At 33.8% G+C, this 22675-nt stretch overlaps 1 protein-coding gene across 3 annotated transcripts in view; it reads right to left on the bottom strand.

The window, feature by feature from the left end:
• KCNT2 (potassium sodium-activated channel subfamily T member 2) overlaps nt 1-22675 on the bottom strand; it is a gene marked incomplete at both ends in the record, with an annotated part of 316392 nt that overhangs the window by 111639 nt on the left and 182078 nt on the right. For all 3 annotated transcript variants that reach the window (XM_084246074.1, XM_084246075.1, XM_084246076.1), the window contains one exon: nt 4406-4514. In XM_084246074.1, coding sequence (XP_084102200.1) covers nt 4406-4514 — 109 coding nt within the window. The remainder of the gene's footprint in view (nt 1-4405; nt 4515-22675) is intronic.

Genomic DNA, 22675 nt, shown 5'->3' with positions numbered 1-22675 from the left:
TTTCTCATTCCACAATTAATGAATTTTGTTTTGAGACTATGTTAGATTCATACAATGGACTGGGAGGGAGCTTTCTTTTTCTACTATCTCAAAAATATGTACAAACTGAGAATTAAGTGTTTTTGAATGTCTATAATAAGCTGTTTACAAAATATTATGGACAATCCTCAGTCAAACTTTTTCCTGGAAACAAAGATACTACAGATTTGCTAGAAAAATGAGAAATAAGCACTTAATATTATTGATAACCATCACAATTACTAGTGGTTGATATTCTTCTGAGGATTTTTTTTTTAATTGCAACAACCCTATTGGATAATTTCTCTTATTATCTTCATTTTACATATTGAAGAAGTCAAGTTTAGAGAGACTGAGAAACCCTGGTCATTCAGTTAATATACAGTAGGATGAAGACTGAAGACAATCTCATTGCAGAATTTGCAATATTAATCTCTATGCTTTGACAAATTTATTATAAAAAGCACAAATTGCTGAAAGTACACTTTTCCTATGAACTAATTTGTGCTTATTTTCTACTTAGGAAATTTATGGTGATAAATATAATCAAATTATCTGTGAAGATTATTTTATGTTACTTAATTCTCATAGTTTGTAGTATATTTTTATTTATATTTAGACATCTGCTATCATAACTATTATTCTACTGAGGATTTTCAATCAGTAGCCTTACTATTTTTTACCTTCCTCTCTTGGTGATATGAGTAAGAAAAAAAGTTTATATTGTTTAAATCATGTCAATATGCTTTTTTTTTCCAATCAAAGTATAGTATATAACTATAATTAATAGTATAATGACTCATATACTCATTAAATAATAGAGTAACATTTCCAATTTTCTTTGAAGAATGCCTATGGTCATTTTGTTTGGGAGAAAATAATTCATTAAGAATATGAATGATAGATCTACACAAATCAATAGTTGCTAGGTTGCTTTTTTCTTTACAGTATTTTACAAACTTATAAGTTGAATTTTTTAAGTTTTTCCATTTTATCTTTTAAAATCATAGATTTTTTAAAAATATATAAACTATAGTTGTGGTAGAAGTTCTACATTTCAGGGCAAATAAATACGATTATTTAAGCAAATGTAAATGAAAATCTCATTTTATAACTATGATAATTGGAATTCAGCTATTTCATACAGTTCCTTGCACAATGCAGGGATCAGGACTGTCAACACCCTACCCAGTCAAAATCTCGGTATAACTTTGACTCTCAAAAATCTTTACTACTAGTAAAATGATGTTGATTGGACCTTTACTGATAATATAAACAGTTGATTAACACATATTTTGAAGTTTAAGTGTATTACATATTGCATCCTTCTAACAAGTCAGCTACAGAAAAAAAGATGTTATTTAGAAAACCATACCCATTTTATTTAGAAAATCATACCCATTTCATACCCATTTTATTCAAGGCTCAAGTGTACTCTTGAGAATACAAGGATAAGAATAGATCAGGTGCTACGGTTTAAGGCTAAATCGATTATTATTTTATTGCAAATCCTTTTTTGCAAAATAAACATATTTAAGTAATATAAGTAAATATATGTTTAAGTAATAGATTTTTAACTAAATTCCATCTTTAAGTTGTAATAACTATTATTACAAATAGTTATCTACTTCTTCATAACAACCTAGTGAATTAACTAAAGTGACTAATTTTATTTCTCAAAATTCTGTGGGTCAATGTGATTCCAAGGATTAGCTAATGGGAAAAAAAGAACTAAATAGGTGAGGTGCTTGGAATTAATGTGCCTCATTTTCTATATGATTTTTCCTTCTTGGAAAGGCTAACTCAAGATTATTCATACATAGTTTCTGGGCAATGTTGCAATTAAGGGAAAGAAGCTGCATGAACTTTCAGGACTTCTTAAGTCATACACCATGACTTTTGGAACATTCTACTGGTTAAAGCAAATCACAAGACCAGCTCATTTTCAATGGGTGAAAATTTAGATTTCACTTACTCATGGAATAAGCTGCAAAGGCACATCATAAGGGGACATAGAGACAGGCTCCCTGGAGATTATTATTTTAACAAGTTACCACATAAACTAAGTGACAACTTGATACACCACTTCTTGAAAGGTAAAACCTATAATCTTTTCAAACTCATGCTGAGATATTAAAAAGTTATATTGGTTTGAGAATCTCATACATCATCCCAAGCTGTGTTGTATAGCATTTTAATGAAGCTAGGGTGCTTTCATCTTTTTATAATATAAAAAGAACTCCTCTAAGATGTTGTAATCTCAGCCATAAAATAATACAGACATTATTAAAAGGAATTTCAGCAGATGCCCATAAATGACAACACTGAGACAGGGTAGAATTTTTATATACTCAATTCATTTCAATGGGTTTATCAAAACTCTGACAAGGGGGCCTCCCCGGTGGCGCAGCGGTTGAGCGCTGGGTTGCGAAGCTGCCCGCGGCCTCTGCAGCGCCGGTTCAATCCCCGGCTGCTCCCCGGCCACCGGAGGAGGGTCCTACATGGCGAGCAGACCTCCCCTGCCACCCGCTGCTCCCCTCAGCAGTGTGCTTCAGTCCTTCTGCCTGCTCTGCTTCCGGCTCTGGCTCTGGTGAATTCTTTCACCCTCCCGTGCTTCTGACTGTACCCAGTGTATGTATAAACAAAACAAACAAGCAAATAAATAAATAAATAACATGCCTCTATTAAAAAAAAAAAAAAAAAAACCTCTGACAAAATAAGAATCAATGCAAATAGTTTTTGGAATTTTTTTGTTTGAAAAACTGGACCATTTCAATGAGATATATATATATATATATATATATATATATATCTGTTGTGAGCATATTAATAGCTTGTTATAGAAGAAAGAATATATTATGTTTTAAATATTATTTTATAAAACATTCAAAATTAGACATTCTTTCCAAACAGCAGTGTCCTAAGATTTCCATTCAATACCCATTATTGAACACCTAGTATGTTTCAGACATTATTTATTTAATCCTTACTGCTAATCCTAAGGGATGGAACACAGACATAATATGCAGTACAACCATTAAACAGGACAGGAAAATAGAACTTAGAAAACAAATCGGTTCTTTTAAATCATAAATGGTGACTCACAAATTTAAATTCAAAGTTTTAGGACTGTAGTGCTTATGTGATTAGTGCCTTTCCTAAAAAGTTAAACATAGCAAGTCATTATAAGGTACAAAGACTATTTTGCAAAAATACTGATAAATAATGATAATAAAAAAGCAGCTTTGTAAAAAGGTCTTTTAGATAAAAATTTGGCATACTTTGAATGCTAACTACACATGTAAGAGACCATGAATGGAGTACTTTAGATGTATTTTTCCATTAAATTTGTAAAATTTGTCTAAAAATTTGCTGTAGTGTTTCTTTCAATTTTCGGTTTATAAAACAGGCTTAAGGAAGACATGACACAATCTCAAATAATTTAAATCAGAATCTCTGTGATTAGAATTCTAAAAAAATCTTCCCCAAAACACCACTAAAACAACCAGAGTTAAGAGTCATTGCTTTAAGTGCTTTGGTAAACATTATTAGAAATAATGATGCCAACAGAAGCAAGACTAGATGATAAGAGAATAAACTGAATAGCAACAATGTCATGATTTCCTTATTATTTTAAAATTTCTTAATGTTTAAATATTTCATTAAATATCATATACTAATAGGTAAGCATTTTAAGTTGCGTGAACACAACCTCTTAAGGAAATACATAGTTAAGCCATGTACATTTTAATGACTTTTGAATCTTCAGACTAATATGTAAAATATAACAAAAAACAAGGTTGTTATATTTGAAAAAATGTATAAATTACTGTCTGGATTAAAATTAGTTCCTACAGAAGCATGTAAGAAAAAAACAAAGTGCTGTTTTACTGTTTAATTTCCTAACATTTTAAAATATAATCCCTTGTGAACAGTTACTTTAAAAACAGTAACTCCATGAAAATTTTACGTTTATTTTTCTAGAATTGTTTTCAAAACCTAATCCAAAATAGCCTACTTAAATCACTTGAATACATCTTAATAGATTACTCTAATTTGCAGGGTATATTATAGCAAAATTATCTATAATCTATAGCAAAATATTATTTATCATTGTGAAATGTAAGTATAAATTAATAGCATGGATCATGGGACACCTGTGCTTACATTGTACAAAAGAACTACCACTTAAAAACGTAGAGTCACCCCAAAACATTACCTCATCACATTAAGTGAATAATCCTTATAACAAATAAATAATAAAAAGGAAGTCCTTCTACAGAATCATGAATATACTAAGTTTCCACCAACTTCAGAGACATATCTCTTACAATCACAATGAGAATTTTAGAAAATTCAAAAGTATCTCATTTCAGACTTAACTTACCAGCAAATTTGATATGAAATTTGTTTTCAGGCTTTAATATCTGGACATACAAAGGACAATTTGGTGCAAAGTCTTTTACAGCCCATGCTCTCAAAATTGTTTGGTGGTCCTAAAATGATAAAAATCAAAATATCATGAAATAAATTGAAATGCATAAAATATAAAGCAAAAATCCTCAAATCATCAGTATGTTAAATGATGACATTTACTTTTTAAAATTAAACTTACAAAACAATTCTATGGGAGTATTTATTTTTAAAGTTACTTATAAAAGAGAATAACAATAATTAATTCAATAAGTGTTAATTTAAGGACCTAGAAAATGAGCAGAGACTAAGGGGGGAGGCTCTTGATAAGCTTAAAAATAATTTTCCCAGAGAATACTAAATTGTCAGAAGTCTTCAAATATGTAGCACAACTAATAGGTTGTAATAACTTTGTTGGAAAAAATGCAGACTTATTATGAGAATTTTACCATATATAGAAAGGTGGTAAAAGGGGAATGACTATAGTAACCATGCAAATATAGAACATATTTTGATTTTTTATACATAACACAAAAGTTAAAGGGATTTGAACTTGTTTCTGTGTGTGTTTAATAAGAGATCAATAACTAACAGTTATAAAAAAAATCAAAGAAAAAAAACTTTCTAAATCTAAGACTGACAGTTCAAATCATGCTTAACTTGAAATCTTACGTAGTATCACCACTTAAATTACTATTTAATTAACTGTATAAATCAAAACAAATTATTAGAGTAATGCTATATAGTTAGCTAATGCATTCTGAAAAAGGAAGCAAAAATATGTGTTAAGCACTGGCCAGAGTAGCCATTAGCCACATGTGGCTGCTTAAATTTAAATGAACTGAAATTAAGAATTCAATTCCTCCATCACACTGTCACATTTCAAGTATTTAATGCCACATGTGACCTTTTTAAAGTTCTCTTGGACAGTGAAGAAACTTCTATCATCACAGAAAGTTCTATTCGACAATGCTGTTAGGGAAAGGAAATGTGTATTAAAAATACAGGTAGATATATGGAATTATTTGTATTGTAGAAGAGAGGAAAGAAGCTGTGGTCCTTTATTATAATCAGTCTTTTTCCTGGTCCCTTATTTAGGTTTTCTGAATTCCTGCTATGAGTGAGGCCATTCGGTATTTTTCTTTTTCTTTCTGGCTTGTTTCGCTGAGCATGATCCCTTCCAGCTCCATCCTTGTAGTAACTATAAACTAGACACACTGTGGAGGGGGGTTGGAGGGGGGAAGGCAGGATTAGGGTCAAAATAAGGAGGGGTGGGAATAAACCAAGATGAAAATATATACATTGTGCAAAAATGAAAAATGATGTACAAAATATATAAAAGAAAATAAAATATTAAAAAAAAAGAAGCTGTGGTCCATGTTGGTAACATTCAAAGTTGATGAACAGTAGACCAGAATTCCTTAAATGGACAATGCATGTCTTCCAGCCATTGAAAATATTCAAAGAGGTGCAATAAAGTTTTTTTATTTCAAATAATCAAATCTAAGACAATATGTAGCAGATGAAAGAATTATAAGAAATTTCAAGTCAGAGAGAGAAATTGATTTCCTTGTGGGGTTTCAAATATATGGGACTAACTGACATCTGATAACATCTGATAACATAAAGGGCAGTGGAAGAGTAATACATGTACTGTCTAATTTTAACAAGTGATACAATATTAACAAGAAGTAGACTATGAATAGTTAAGGTTGTGTATTGTAGTTCCTAGAGCTGTCACTAAAAAACATTCAAACAGTATTTCCAAGAAACCAATAGAGAGTAACTCAAATTATTTAAAAAAAAAAATCAAAACAATAGGAAAATACAAACAGGAACAAAAATCAGCTGGTAAAATGAGAAAACTAGTTAGGCTTACATCCAAACATACTAAAAATTATATTAAATATCAATGGGCTAAACATGTTAAAAGAGTAAGACTCAGCTATAAGCTATTTTAAATATAAAACTATTGTAAGAATGAAAGTAGATATAAATAAAAATATATAACCCATTTAAAAATGGGTAGAAGATAAATGGACACCTCACCAAAAAATGATAGATAGATAACAAATGAGCATGGGAAAGATCATTAACATGAAATGTCTTTAGGGAATTATAAATTAAAACAAAAATGTGGTATCACTACACACCTTACTAAAATGACTAAAGTCCAAAACACTGACAAGAGCAAATATTGGTGAGAATGAAGAGCAACTTACATTCACTGCCGGTGGTAATGACTGAAGTTTCTTACAAAGCTAACATACCCTTTCCATTTAACCCAGTAGTATTTGGCATTTACCCAAATAACCTATCCACACAAAAACCTGAATTTTAATACTTATAGAAACTTGAATCATAATTGCAAAAGCTTGGATATATGTAACCCTGATACCACTTGCAGGTGATGAGATTTAAAAAAAAAATAAAGTGGTACAGTCAGACAATGGAATATCATTCAGCAATAAAAAGAAATGAGCTCTGAAGCCATGGAAAGACAGAGGAAATTCAAATGCATTTTGCTAAGTGAAAAGAGCCAATCGCAAAAGATTCCATACTGTATTATTCCAATTATATGACATCTGGAGAAGGTAAAATTGGGAAGATTAAAAAGATCAGTGTTTTTTAAGGACTTGGTGGGGCAGGGAAGAGGAGAGGGAGGGACGAAACGGTATAAAAAGGGATTGTTAAGGCAGTGATTCTGTACTAATCAAAATTATCATACTAATTCTGCATGATATTATAACTGTGGACATATATCATTATATTTATGTAAAAACCCACAGAATGTACAATGCAAAGAGTGAACCCTAATGTAAACAACGATATATCAATATAGGTTCATCAGTTATTTCAAATGCAAATATTAATGGGGGGACAGGAGAGGGAAGAGAATACTATATATATTTTGCTCATTTTCTCTGTAAAGCAAAAATGACTCAAGAAAATAAAGTCCATTGAAAGACAAAGTGTGGATTTTAGACTATAACCAAGATGAAAATGCATATATTGTGCAAAAATGAAAAATGATGTAAGAAATATATAAGATAAAAAAACCCAAATTAAAAAAAAAATAACCTTTTATCTACCAAAAAAAAAAAAAAAAAAAGACAAAGTGTGAAAGCCTAGGATTTAGAGTCACAGATTCCAGGGTCTAATCTGTCTCTCTAGAATTTACAAACTGTGTTATCAAACCAATCTAATTCCTAGGATAAAAGATTTGCTTATCTTTTGTAAAATGAATGCAGACAGCTAATTCTTCTTATTTACTTGACCCTTGCCAACATGTGATATGTAGACCATTAAGTCCCTAAAACGTTCTTCCTTAGCTTCTCTTGACTACATGTGTCTGGTCATCCCAAACTGAATTCATCTTCCTACTGGTAATTCTTCCTTTTCTAAGAGGTGAGTATTAACAGATCCTAAATCCTGATCTATTTCATTTCTCTTACATGTACATTTAGTAGCTCTCAAATTTTGTTCATTATGCCTTTTAAGTATCAACCTAGTATGTCCAGTGCACTCCAAACTCACTATCACAACCAGTGAGTTGAAGTAAGGGTAATGGTCCCTGAGTCAGACTATTTCATTTTATATCTTTTCTTTTTATTAATTCTGTGTTTTACCAGACTTATTATCCTTGTGAACTAAAATATGATTCTTGTACTTAGCTGCTTAAAACCACAGTGACTTTCATTACTCCTAATATAAAATCCAAACTTCTTAGTAAGACTTGCAAGACCCTTTATTAACTGTTTTCAAACTACTTCTGCAGCTCAGACTCTACTCCATTGTAATGCATTCTCCCCTGTTGAACCCACAAGAATCTGACAGTCATTTGTCTGGAACCATTTGTCACTTATTTTAGGAAGCCCATTCTTACTGAAGTCCAAGCTAGTTGTTCCTATGAATATTAGTATGCAGAATGCAACTACTTAAATGAAGTTGGGAGGCTAAAGAGTGTCCACACAGGTGAAAATCATTAAGCCACAGTACCCAACAAGCCTAACACCTCCTATAGGAGGTGAAGCCGTCCTTCCCTCCAGTGGAACTGCAGGCAAGGTCCTTCAGGAAGCTACTAGCCGGGGAGTCAGAGAATTACATATGTGTCCATCATGAACACACCCTCCAATCTGCCCTTTCTCCTGTTGTTTGTTTCCAAATGAACTTCATTTGTTACTGGAATACCTGATTGCTTTAGTGTGAGGTCAACATTCCCATAGTATTATGTATTTGCCCTATCACAGCATCAACTCTACCTATTTTTTAAAGTTGGTCTTCACTAAACAAAATTAATAGCCATTGGGTTAAAATGTCATAATTATATGTTGCTATCCCCAAACAAATCCGAGCATCTATAACTAGGCATTTCACAGATAAATTGAAAAACAATATTCACTTCATAGGGATATTATAAGCCTTAAATGAAATATGTAAAGAGCACCACACACACAGATTGATATAGTAAATACATCAATTCAGTGAATAAGTAGATGGGTTGAAGTACTTATTCTAAAGGCCCATAAGCCTTCCCTATTTTATTGGTGCATTGCACACTACCAAAATATAACAAGCATCAATGATCCTGAGAGTAAAGGATTAAGTGTCTTTAAAATTTGAAGCATCATAGTGAGGTGCTTAACACCTCTGCAGCACGAGTTTGATCCCCGGCCAGGGAGCAACCCACATGGCACAGCAGATTTCTCCTGTCTCGCCTGCTTCTCCCCTCAGCAGTGTATTTTAGTCACTCTGCCTGTTCTGTTCCCCACTCTGTCTCTGGTGAATTCTCTCACCCCCCGCATCTCTGGCCTGTACCCCAGCTCTTGTATGCATAAAGAAATAAATATTTAAAAAAATAAAATTTGAAGTATCTAAAAAGTACTTGTTGACATTTCAATGACTTAAAGAATATCATTTTTCCTATATTTTTTAACTGAACTTCAAATGATCCTTGAAAGATTCAGACACTATAGGTGAGATTTTGTGCTTCAACTATTTCCTGCGTTTCTCTTAGTTTCAAATAGACTATGACCCAGAAAAGGGTAAGACATTTAGTGTGATCAAAAGTCATCTTGAACATTATTTTCAATTTATATGATGTATCTGTAGCTTTTAGCAATTTTTTTAATATTTTGAGTATATTTTATTTTTATATATTAAACTTATCTTACATATATATCAGACACTTCACTTTTCAAGATAATTTATAAAATAAAATTGATTTATACAATTAAAGTAACATAAATAAATTTGTTCTCAATTTATAGGCAACTAAAGTAATGCAGCATTTTTATAAAAGAGAATATAAGGTCTTATAGTAAACTAGAGAACAAATTTTTCATAAAAACACTCAATATTTTACACATGATTCTTGCCAAATAAATCTTTGCCCAGAGAAAAATTTAGTGTCAGAAATCCCCATAAAGGTTTTACATTAGATTAGATTTGAACGCACTTTGAGTACGTTTTCTATTTTGTTCATAATTAGGGTCTAAAAGGTGTGTGTGTACATATATATATCAAGTAAAATAAAAAAACTATAATTCTTATATATACGCTCTATAATAGCTATAATTAATTGACTGTTTTAATATTCAAATAAGGAAATAACCTAGTTACTGTAACTAGTTGTAATTGATGTCTTTGAGAAGTAGGCTTCAAATGTGATATATATCGACTTTATGAATACAGAAGTAATTCAGAAAGGTTCTTATGTAAAATACTTTAAAACAAAGTATATAAAAGAAAACCCAAATAGATAAGAAAACATTAAAATATGTCCTATTTTAGACGAGCAAGCTAACAGAAAATAGATACACAGGTCATCTAGTTTGCATCAAAACAAACTACAGTTCTTCCCTATACCTACAGACTCAACCACAAGGAAGCTTCAATAGTAAACCACACTAAAGAAAAATTAAGGAAGCCTTAGTTTAGCATTCTGGATCTTGACATCAAAATTCCTAGGAATGATAATATAGCTTTATCTTCCTGACAAGTGTAAATAGTAAGGGAATTCATATTATATCTGGGAACCATACCATCATACCAGATTTATCTTTCAGAGATTGTAATCCTACCTTGATTTCTATTTTGGTAGCTAAATGTACTACAGCTTATACATACACAAAGGAATGAAACCTGATTGCTTATCTGAATTTCTAGATATAATATGCTTCTAGTATCTAAACAGAAATTTGGGAACTGAACAAGTCAACTTTATGGCCAATTAAACACTTACTCTCCATTTTTCCTTGTAGAAACCAAAGCTTATTTATGTTTTACTCTACTTTTTAAAGGTGAGATATTGTGTTGTTGGTGGTATGAATTCTAGTTAATATGTCCATTACTTCATTCTGTAGCAGTTGTTTCTGATTATTTTAGCCTTTTCAAAGTTCTGGGGGAATCTGTCCTCGGCACCAAATCTAACTTCAGATTTATCCTCTTGAGTCCTCCCTGTTTTATGTATTCTATATTTAACAAAATTATAACCATGGTATTTTAAATTCTCACAAAACTCATTGAAAAATGTCAAATGAATGATAATTAAAATTATTCACAAAAAGGTTATGCTATCTTAAAAGTATGTAGCTGAAGTCCAGTGATAACCACTTGCAAGAATTTTCCAAAAGATATTTCTGGGAAACTTTTAAAGTGAGTTATATATATATATATATTATATATATATAATATATATATAATATATATAGTTATATATAATTATATATATAATTATATATAATTATATATATATAATTTTAAACTTTCAAAAATTCCCAGTAATCATGAATATATATACTGGGAATTTTTGAAAGTTTAAAATTCTGTAATTTATGAGTTGACAAGAAGGACATTTTTAGTAATAATTAAAAAAAAAAAACCCTGGGTTGAATAAAAAGCAAAATAAATCTGCAAAATCTCCCTAAAGAATTTAATGTACATTTTATTAAGGAATTAAATAGTAGAAATGTTCACTCACTCTACTATTAGGCATGTTCTTAAAGAATTGCTCAAATCTAAGTTTCCCCTATGAGTCATTATAAAGGATAAGTACAGTAGATTGTATTGCTTTCCTTTCCAATGGTGAACTAATTTGATTTAATCTACTGAACTAGACATTTGAATTTTTATGTAACTGATCTATTTCTGAGAAAACCTGTAGTATTTATTTTGCTCCTTCAGCTTCGTTAGCATTACAGATTTTCAGATTTGTTGCTTCTTGGAAATAGAAAGAAAGAAAATACATAACAACAACCCTCATTTAGTAGCCATCACTAAATACTGATTACAGGGAACTGTGTGTTTGTGTGTGTGTGTGTGTGTGTGTGTGTGTGTGTGTGTGTGAGAGAGAGAGAGAGAGAGAGAGAGAGAGAGGGAGAGAGGGGGGGGGATTTCACTTAACAATTCTACAAACAAATTATTATTAGCTCTAACTTGTAGATTAATGAGCCAAGATTCAGGCTGGAATTTTATCTGCTTTTAGGAGAGTATGTTTAGTAGCTTGCAAACTGACATACCGTACTTTATCTGTGTCACAGAAAAAAATGTACCAGACAAAGTTAAACCGGCAAGAAACACTTTATGTAAGATTGTTGCACCAGAGAAGAACATTAGGAATCAATTCCTCTGGAACTAAAGGCTAGAACAGCTTTATGATTTGGAGTGAGCTAGTGGAAAAGTACTGGAGGGGGCAGGTTGGTCAATTTGACAAGGCCATCATTTGTTATTTCTCCCTTATGAAAATCAGGGCCCTACACATCCAGAGGGGCTGGGAAATAGGAGCTCTCTTGCCTTTTAAGATTACTAAAGAGATGGTCCCAGATCCTTGAGAAAGGCATTCCTGGATTATAAAACTGGTGCACATCTGGAAGAAGATAAATCTCAAAGGGACAAGAACATATTTTATGATTGAAAATTTTCCAAAGTAAATGTTTTAAGAAAAGGAAGGTCAGAGCCCTACAGTAACCTGTCAAGAAGTGAAATAGAAGGGAACTTTAGGGCCATCTTGTTCATGTAATTTCATCATGCTCAGACTAAATTGCAACACTCAGAAAAAAAATGTATTTTATACCATGCTGTTAGCTTTCCTCTTAAATGTCAAAGACATTCATTTTACCCTGATTATGACATTCATTTTTGAACATATGGAATAACAGGGTAGAATGCAAACAATTATTGAACACTTACACAGCAATTGCCTATGTGACCCTGTTAGAAAGCATGAGAAAAGTGCTGAACGTTTGCAGTTCCGAGAGGAAAATTATTTTCCCTCTCTACCTCTAAATTGTATGACTGAGACCTCCTTCATCAGAAAAGGCAGATTAACCAAAGAAAAAGAAAAACATGAGTTTAATAACATGTATACCTCATGCATGCATGGGATATACACAGGGACATTGAACATAACTCCCCCAAAAGAATTCAAGGCACCACCTTAAGTATCATGTTTACAAAGACACAAGAAAGATACGGGGGGGTTGAGGACCAGCTGTGGAAAAGTGCAGTAAGGATGTTAAGTGGATTTAAAGATGGTGCCTTCCTCACTCATGAAGAGTTTCTTTAGATTTAGAGTCATCCTTCACTTCTTGGTATAGGGAGCGAGATAATTTCACAAATGGAGTTTTCCCCTATAAAGGTAATTTGTCTCAGAGGCAGCATTTTCTGCTACCATTCACAAATTTTTAAATATGTTTTGGTTTACACTTTGGGCATTACTGATTTCTCATTAAACTATATCTGATCAGAGAACATACTCTGTTATGCTTTTCATACCATTGATTTTTCTAGCATTTCTTTTACTATCCAGATGTGATCAATCTCTGTGAACATGTCATATGAACTGAAAAAGTATGCATAGTCACAACTGTTAAGTGTAATGTTCTTTTTTTTAAAAAAAAGATTTATTTATTTATGCATACAAGAACTGGGGTACAGGCCAGAGGTGCGGGGGTAGAAGGATTCACCAGAGACAGAGGGGGAACAGAAGAGGCAGACTGACTGAAAATACACTGGTGAGGGGAGCAGCGGGAGAGACAGGAGAGGTCTGCTGCACCATGTGGGTAGATCCCTGGCCATCCCTCTTGTTGCAGAAGCTGCAGATAGCTTCACAGTGCTGTGCTTAACCCCTTGTGCCACCACGGAGGCCCTAAGTGTAATAATGTTCTTATGTCAGTTAGGTCTACTTAGTGAAAATGAGTTCAGTTTTTACATGCTTATTGATTTTCTATCTATTTTTTATTACTTGTTGAGCTAAGTGTTAAGATTTTTAACAACTGCAGATTTTTTAAATATTTTTTTAAGCTGTATTTTTTTTAAAGACATTTATTTATTTATACAAGCAGTGGGTACAGTCAGAAGCGCGGGAGGGTGAGAGAATTCACCAGAGCAGGGAGTAGAACAGGCAGACTGACGAAATACACTGCTGAGGGGAGCAGCGGGCATGGCAGGAGAGGTCTGCACGCCATGTGGGACCCTCGCTGGTGGCCGGGGATCGAACCGGTGCTGCAGAGGCTGCAGGCAGCTTCACAGCCCAGCGCTCAACTGCTGCGCCACCAGGGGAGGCCCAACAACTGCATATTTTTCACCTTCTTTCAGTACTGTATGTGTATGTATCTTTATTATAAGCTACACATACATTAAGGAGTGTTATATCTTTTTGAAGAATTGGTACTAAATACAAAATATTTCTCTTTAGTCAATAGCTATTTTAAAATCTTTACCCACCTAAAATAGCCACTTCAGCTATATTTATTAATATTTATAGTGTTACCTTTTATCACATTCTGATTTTTAGCCTAACTGCACTTATTTTTTTTTTGCATTCTCTCTAATGAATACACTGCATCTGACTTCAGTCCAAAGACTACACTTCACTAAGTAAATACAATCTCAATGTGATCACCCCAGTACTGTGGCTTTACATTATCTCTATATATTTACTACTCCAATTTCATATCCTCAATCATATTCCCACTTGAAAACCAAATGTGTATATCCAACTACTGCTTAAATTTCTTGCTGGATGTCTCACATATATTTTACAATTCTTGTGCATCAAGAATTACTGATTTCCTTCCAAAAACCTACTTCTCTCCAATCATTCTAATGTTGATAAACATCAATGTACTATACAAAGTTCACAGGACGTAGGCCTTAACTTTGACTTTAAAATCTTATACCCACTATATTGGCAAGTTATGCCAGCTCTGCTTTCAAACATATCCCAAACCAATATCTTTTTAGTCATTTCTACTACTATAAAATATATCCATTAGTGCTCACCCATATTACTTTTCTTGAACTTGTAACTGAACATCTTTCTCTAGTGCCTCCCATATGCTCAGTCATTTCTAAAATTAGCAACCAAAGTATTCTTTTAAAATGTAGGACAGACAGACCACATTAGATCTATTCAAAACCATCTTCAGTTTATCTCTCTTTTTGCATTCTACTATGAGCAGCAAGGAGAAAACAAGCTTCACTTTGCATTCTAAGCAATGCTTAGAAATCTCCTAGTTTAATGCCCAAGATCATCACTCTAAAGTTCTACTTTTCATCAATAAAACACAACTTAGCCAAGGCCTCTGCCACTTTATAGCAAGGATCACCTTTCCTCCAGTTTCCAATATTATAATTGACTTGATTGGAGACATTTTCCTACTCTATATATTCATATACCCATATATTCATAACATATTCTTGGCGACATTCATAATTGATGACATTTATAAATAGGAGCTTTCTGTAAGCTTTCTCTAATCCATCAACAATTCTCCTTTAATATTTGTACTTACACCCAACATTTCTTCAAATCAATGTACACTTCTTATGTCCTTCATCTTAAAACCCTTCCACCCTCTTCCTCATAACAAATTCCAAAGCCATACAGGAAAAAGGAAAAAGAGTATCAGCCTTTAGAAATAACAATGAAAGTACAAAAGAACAAATATGGAAATGGAAGTTGAAGTGGGAAACAAATTTCATTTTTTCACAAAACAAAGAAACAAAATGTTATCAATAATTTAATGAATTAAAAAAAAGACCAATATCCACAGCAAAGATAACAAAAATAAAAAAAAAATGTTTAATGAATTTGTAGTAAATATATTCTTTTAAGAGACAGACTAAAGATGGGAAGGAGTAGAAGAGATAAATGATGTCTAAAGTCCTATAAACATCATACTTACAATTTCAAACAGAACCACTTTTATTGATGAGGGTGAGACCCACTTGAACTCTAAGCTATTATCACCGTGGGAAACAGTTTGGGACAAAGGAAGAGGTGTTACAGTGGAACTGACCTGGGTGGAAGTCACACTCTGCCACTCTGGGAAACCTAATTAGCAACTCAGAGTCTTGGTTCTCTCATCTATAAAACAACTGTGGCGAGTATTAAATGACATAATGCGCACAAAATGCCTGACCACTTACTAAATGTCAAATCTGTTTGGTTCCTTTTTTGTTTGTTTTATGAAACAAACTTGAAGAAATTAGCTAAAATATGTATACCAATGGTAGCAATTTTGACTAAAACTGCAGTCCTATATAAACATGCAAGATTTTTGAAGAAAATTAGCATTACAATGTTAGAAAATTTTAAAATGCTATCTTTTTTTTTCCTTGAGATCCTGATTTTATTTTTTTATATATTTTTTTTAATTTTTATATTCCCCATACAATTGAGACTCCCTTATTTTGACCCCAATCCCTCCCCTCCCCGCACCCCACCCCTCATAGAGTGTCTCTGGTTCATAGTTGTTTGTTGATTTTGATTTTTACTTTCTTATAGTTATTCTTTTTTCTGGTCCCTTACTTAAGTTTTCTAGATTCCTGCTTTGAGTGAGACCATCCGGTATTTTTCTTTTTCTTTCTGGCTTATTTCTCTGAGCATGATCCCTTCCAGTGCCATCCATGTTGCTGCAAAAAATGTACATGAACTAATGCTAGGTTTAGCAGTATTTTGCCTGGTTTCAAAATTGTTATTATAATAACAAAAGAATTCATTCATCTAACTTTGCAAATTCAGCAATAATAAATATGTATCTCTCAGAAATAGTGTGGTGCAGTCAACATTTTTCAAAATTTCTAACACATATAAGAAAATAATATAAAAGAAAATGTTCATAATTTGTCAGAATGGTTAAGAACAACCCCATAGAAAAAATTTGGTTGCCTGTTTCACTAACTGAAGGAGAATACAGAGGAATGAGGGAAATTTCTTCTTGATCCTACAATGGAATAATCATAAAAGAGGAGACACTTACCTTCATTTTCACCTCCCAAATAGAAATTACTTAGAGAGGCAACTAAAATAGCTTGCCTGGAGAAAGACTTCATATCTGATACTGTTTCTTCAAAAGAAGAAAACCTATATATGTATATGTGTGTGTGTGTGTGTGTGTGTGTGTGTATTTATTTACCACCGGGAAATCAAAGGTCAGAACACTCAAGGCAGAACACTGAACTTCCTGACACAATTTAAACCAACCATTGTGGGAGCAGAGAAGAGTGGGTTATGGTAGTTGTTACACCACCTTCTCTGTAGGAAATAATGTAGTATTGATAACAGCAACAACTGTGCCAGGTAATATCTAACATGGTAGAATGTTCTTCATCAAGCAATGTAATGTCTTCTATACTAACAGTGGTGCAACATCTTTGCATTTTTAATATCTTCTTTAATTAGACCATTGTGCCCACATATATGTAAATATATTTTAAAAAGGAGATGGGCGATATATATCCATATATGAGCAGGTCAGGTATCCATGTTGTCATTAAGTCCCTAAAAGTCTCTGTCCAGGGACCGTAGACAGTTCTATGAGATCAAATATGAAACAGTTAAGAGACTCCAGTTTTTGCCAAACTTTACATTTAGTGCCACTCTTGGAAACTTGTTTTCCTTCTTTACCCTTTTTGTCAAAACCTCTAACTCCATTCCTCTCCTTCTCCTCTAGTCAAGATGTGCTAAAGTTTGACAATGACTTCCCTATCAAATAATCTTTCAATACTTTCCAGGTTTTACTCCATTCTCTTCTTGCTTCCATGGTTTCTGAGAAGAGGTAAATAATTCTTGTTGTTTTATTATTCTGACATCATTATGGATTTCTTCTTTAATCTTAATTTTCTGAAAATTCAAAATGACTTTTGGCATCTCTCTATTTGGTATTCTCAGATCTTCCAGGATCTGTGGTTTGGTATTGGACAATTTTGAAGAAATTATCAAACATTATCATTCCAAATATTTATTCTATTCCTCTCCTACTTCTGTTATTCTCATTTCAAGAATGCTACTTTTATAGTTGTCCCACATTCTTGGACATTCTGTTCTAAGTGTTTGTTCTCTTTGGGTTTCAGTTTTGGAGATTCCTATTGAGGTATTCTCAACCTCAGAGATTTTTCTTTAGTGGTGCCCATCAGAATGATTCTCCATTTCTGTTATAATGGTATCATTCCTAGCATTTCTTTTTTATTCTTTCTTAGGGTTTCCATTGCTCTGCTTACATTGACCCTCTTTTCTAGCAAGCTGTTCATTTGCCCTTAGCATAGTAATCACATTTGTTTTAAATCTCTGCACCAATAATTTCAACATTCCTGCTATGTTTGGCTGTATGCTTGTTCTGTCACTTCAAATTGTATTCTTCACAGCAAACCCTGTAATTCTAGTTGCTAGACACTAAGTATCAGCTAAGGAAATGGATTTTTAGAAACGTGAGGTGAAGTGGAAGGAGGGTGTAGGGTAAATGAAGATTCCTCAGGTTCTTGCAACGTTGGCCTCTGTGGCTATCACCTGTGCCCTTGAATGTAGGAGGTGCTCTGGAGCATGGGCTCAGGATATGCATGCCTGATGGTGGGCACCTGGAGTATGACGTGGGAATGCATAATGGGCACACCTGAGACTGGAGGCTGAGCATATAAGGGCAATGTCACCAAGGATGGGGGGCAGCAGAGAGTGGCAGAGAAATCACAAGAGAATCTCAGAGAAAGCCCTAAAAGTAAAGATCCTGCTGGGGGGCTGGAAGGCCTGCCAGCTTCCTGGATACCAAACCACCCTACTTGCCCTGCACCTGGCTGCCTCACTACAAATGGTGTAGAACAATCATTAAAAGCCCCTAAAATCCACTGAGTGCTCCAGAACTCACCTTTACCCATCTGCCCAGATCCTTTGAGAACTGTCCCTGTGCTTGCTGATACTACAGAAGGTTGGAAAACTTTAGTCCATGACTAATTATGTTTCAGTGACTGGTTGCTTCACAAATTATTTTTAGATTTTTTTAGTCACCCCTTATGTGGCAGAGAATGACTTGAGCTGGCTGAAGTTGAGTACTTTCCTTCCCCCAAGTTAATTATGCTCTGATAATATACCAGCAAGTTGACTAGCTTCCCCTGAAGAGAGAACTTGTTAAGAATGCAATGCCCCATTGTATTTCAAAATGGTACCCCTTCCCTTCCTTTACCAGAGCCAGAGGCAATTTTTCTCAGATATTTACTGTGGGAACGTGGTTGAGCTTCTACGGTAAATTTCAGAATATTGTGGGCTCCCATAGGACCCAGCCTACCGGGAGTTTTTTATTTTCAAAATTGTCTGCACCGGGCCTCCAGCTATTCATCAATTACAATTGTGGCTTTTACCTCAGTACTGGTTCCCTCAGTGGTTTCCACTCATGAGTCTCTGCTCTGGTAAATCCTCATTCTCTGTTTTTCTTACCAGTCTCTTCAATCTTGGGGGCAATGGTTATCCCTGTGTCCTTACCTCTCTTACAGATGCTGGAAGAATTGTTGATTTTTCAGTCTGTTCAGCTATTTACTTTCCTGTTAGCATGGATATTTTTAAACTCCTCAGCTGGGTAACTGAAAACCACAAGTTCCTGGCTAGAATTTTAAGGAATTCCTCTTCCTTTATCTACGACCCCTTGCCACTCTGCTAGATTTTTACAGCTATAGTATGCCATTTCACCAATTTATTTTTAATAAATAGTACAATTTTTTGATACTACTTGTTTTACTCAGCCTTACTTGGCACACCTTGTAGGTTTCCTGAATCAATAGACTTATTCAGTCATGTGTGAATAGCAGAATAATTTAACCAGTGTGAATAACATATAATACTTCAAGTAGATTTATGGGTGAAAGCTGAATTAAAAGAAAAAACAAAAATATCTAAAAAGTAGATGCAACTCAATTGAAACTATTCACTGGCATCTCGAGGGTTCTTTGAAACAGGTATGAAGATGAAACAGTTCTCTGCCTAAAACAAAAGGTTCAGTTCTTAGGCTAATGAACTTTTTCCTAGACAAGGGAATTTTTCCAAATCATATGATTAAAATGTTATCAAATCTATGCTCAAACATAGTTCAACGAGACAAGTAATTTTCAAGTTTCAAAACACATAAGAGCAGCATCCCCTGTTTTTCCTATGTTATATTATGTTATATTTCCATTTCACAAAGGCAATCACTTTAAAATCCTGCATTTTCTTATTCTGTTATTTACCTCCACACACCAAAAATGTGATCTTATTACTATATGTTGAGTGTAGGGTAAGGAAAAATGTCAGGCTTTTCTGCCCTCCCGCCATCAGGATAGATGATGGATCCTTGCGTTCCTGAATGCATGCCTGATGGTGGTCACCTGGAATAGGGTGTGGGCATAAGTAGATGGGATTCACCTGGGCTGAGACTGGGCTTTTAGGGGGCGTCACGGGGATGCCAGAAGAAGCCAAAAGAGAAGCCTAGAACGAACGGAAGCTGAGAGAGAAGCAGAGAACGCCGGAGAGCCCAGACAGAGTTAAGGCTTGCTGAGGGCTGGGAGGCCTGCTAGCCTCCTGGCCCCCCAGCACCCCTGCCTGGCGTGTACCTGGTAATCCCAATAAAAGACCTGCAATAAACCACTGAGGACTCTGACTCCTCTTTACCCGGTCTGCTGGATCAGATAACCTGCACTGTGGCCTGTCCTGCCCCTACATTTAGTTTTCAATTTTAACTATTGTCTCCTGGCTTCCTACTATAGAATGGAAGAGGATACCTTTCTAGTGCAGGTTCCTACCCCCAATTTCTCTTCACCTCATTGTTTAAATATAGTTCAGGAATAATTTCGGTCAGATCAATAGTCAGTATTCATATCACTGTTATTATTATTAGTGATGAGTGTTATAATTAATTTTCCAATCTTGAATGAACAATGTTTCTTTGGAGGTAAGAATCATCTCTTTTAACATTTATTTTCAAACTACTCATAACCACTCATTACTAATTCAAAATCTGAATTCTTAGTTTTGTAGGGATGCCATAACAAAACACCTCTGACTGAGTGACTTGAAGAACAGAAATTTATTTTGTCTTAGTTGTGGAGGCCGAAAGTCCAAGATCAAAGTGCCCTCCAGATACTCTGAATCTTCCTTTATTTTCATTCCATCCCTGACTTTAAACACATCTGCCTACAACTTGCTGGGAATCGTGCATTTTTAAAAATCATATCTATAAATATCTTTCCTAACTGAAAATTTCCCACAATACAGACTTCTAAGTGGAAAACATTTTCCTTTAGAATTTTGAAAGCATTGTCTCATTGTTTTCTGGCTTCGGTATTACAGTTGCGGAGTTTAAATATATTCTAATTCTCCATCCTTAGTTTTGAAAGTTTTCCTTCTTTAACTTCTCAATTTCCTTCATGTCATTTTCATTCTTCTCTTTCTCTGTGTCCATCTATTATTTTTGATCTCTGACCAATAAAGGTCTTTTTTCATCATTATACTGTAGTAAGTTGGCCCTTTTGTTGATTGCATCATATATTTATAACATGCTCTCTCATTATTTCCTGGACTTCCTTCCATATATTCTTACTATATAGACATTGTTCTTCCTAGCTAATCTACTTTTCTCTTGTTTTGACTCCACTCTTCCAATTCTTAGTTTCACAGTTCATTTTATTATTCCTCATTCTTTAAATATCCTTAGACTTATCTTCTACACCCTATAATTTTTTTCATAATCTGATATTTAATCTCCAAGAATTCTTTTCTGTTCAGTGAATGTCTCTTATTTTGATTTGTTTTGTTCTATAGCCAACTGTCCTGTTTTATATAGGTCTATACTTCTCATCTCATATTGCACTAAGGCTATACAATAGAAATATTTTAATATTTATTTCTTAAGAACAGCACAGTGATATTGTGTTTCCTCTGCATTTCTACTTTCTTTACATTTATTTGTTTATTCATTCTTTTTCTAGTTAGGATTCCCTTAAATGTCTAACAATGTCTGGTTGAGCAATTTTAGCAATGAAGAGTTCAAAATCCACCTGAGACCTGAGTGAAGGTGGGGAACTTATCATTACACAAACTTTAGTGCAAGGCAACCAGTCTGCAATATTGTACTGGAAAACTCTTGACTTTATATGTTTATGCCCACACAACACACATACACTTTATATACTATATGTGTGTGTGTGTGTATATACACATACATAATGTAACACACAAACACATATGGCAGTTTCTCTTATAGTAGGTTATTTTTCTGGAGAAAATTCCTCCAATGTTGTGTCAATGGAGATATGAAACTGGTTATAAGTCCTCTCAGAATCATTTTAGACAAGCATCACGTTTTGTGAGATGACTTGAACTTTATTTCCTTTGATTCTACCTGGACCCTCAGCTATGCCCAGTGTTTCCGAAGGGTACCTTGGATCCAATTCTCCAAATAATAAACCTCGTTTACTAGGGTGGGGACCGTTACCAGCAGTAGCTATGTGGAGGGGCTCTGATTCTCTCACAGACTAAATTTTCTGTTCATATGTTCATTCTATACTTGACCCTTCTTGCAGAGGCACTTGCTGCCTCTATTTCCTGAGACTTTGAAGGGTCTATCACAAAAAGCAGCTTACATTTTCTTTTCTGATTTGTTTCCCTCTCAACTTACATTTTAACTTTTTCTAAGTCACCTCATCCATCTCCTTTCAAGCGTCAAACCTCTATTAGTATTGTCTCATCTGTCACCACTTTTGTCCTTAGAAGAGAAATCTTTTTATTCCTTTCAATTTAGTAATGTCAGGGAAAAAAATGAATGTGTTTGTTTAACAGTAAGCCACCAAATCACATAAGGGGGACACTAAACACATTATGTATTTATTTCCTAATATATAACTTCCCTTGTAACACAAATCTATATACTAGAGGACTACAGGTCTGAAAAGACTTAGTTTGCTAGGATTGCAGAAACCAAGTATCACAAATTGGATGAAT

Source organism: Talpa europaea (assembly GCF_964194135.1).
Source record: "Talpa europaea genome assembly, chromosome: 10".
NCBI lineage: Eukaryota > Metazoa > Chordata > Mammalia > Eulipotyphla > Talpidae > Talpa > Talpa europaea.
Note: the sequence above shows the minus strand (reverse complement) of the source record. Positions and strands in the feature narration are given on the sequence as shown.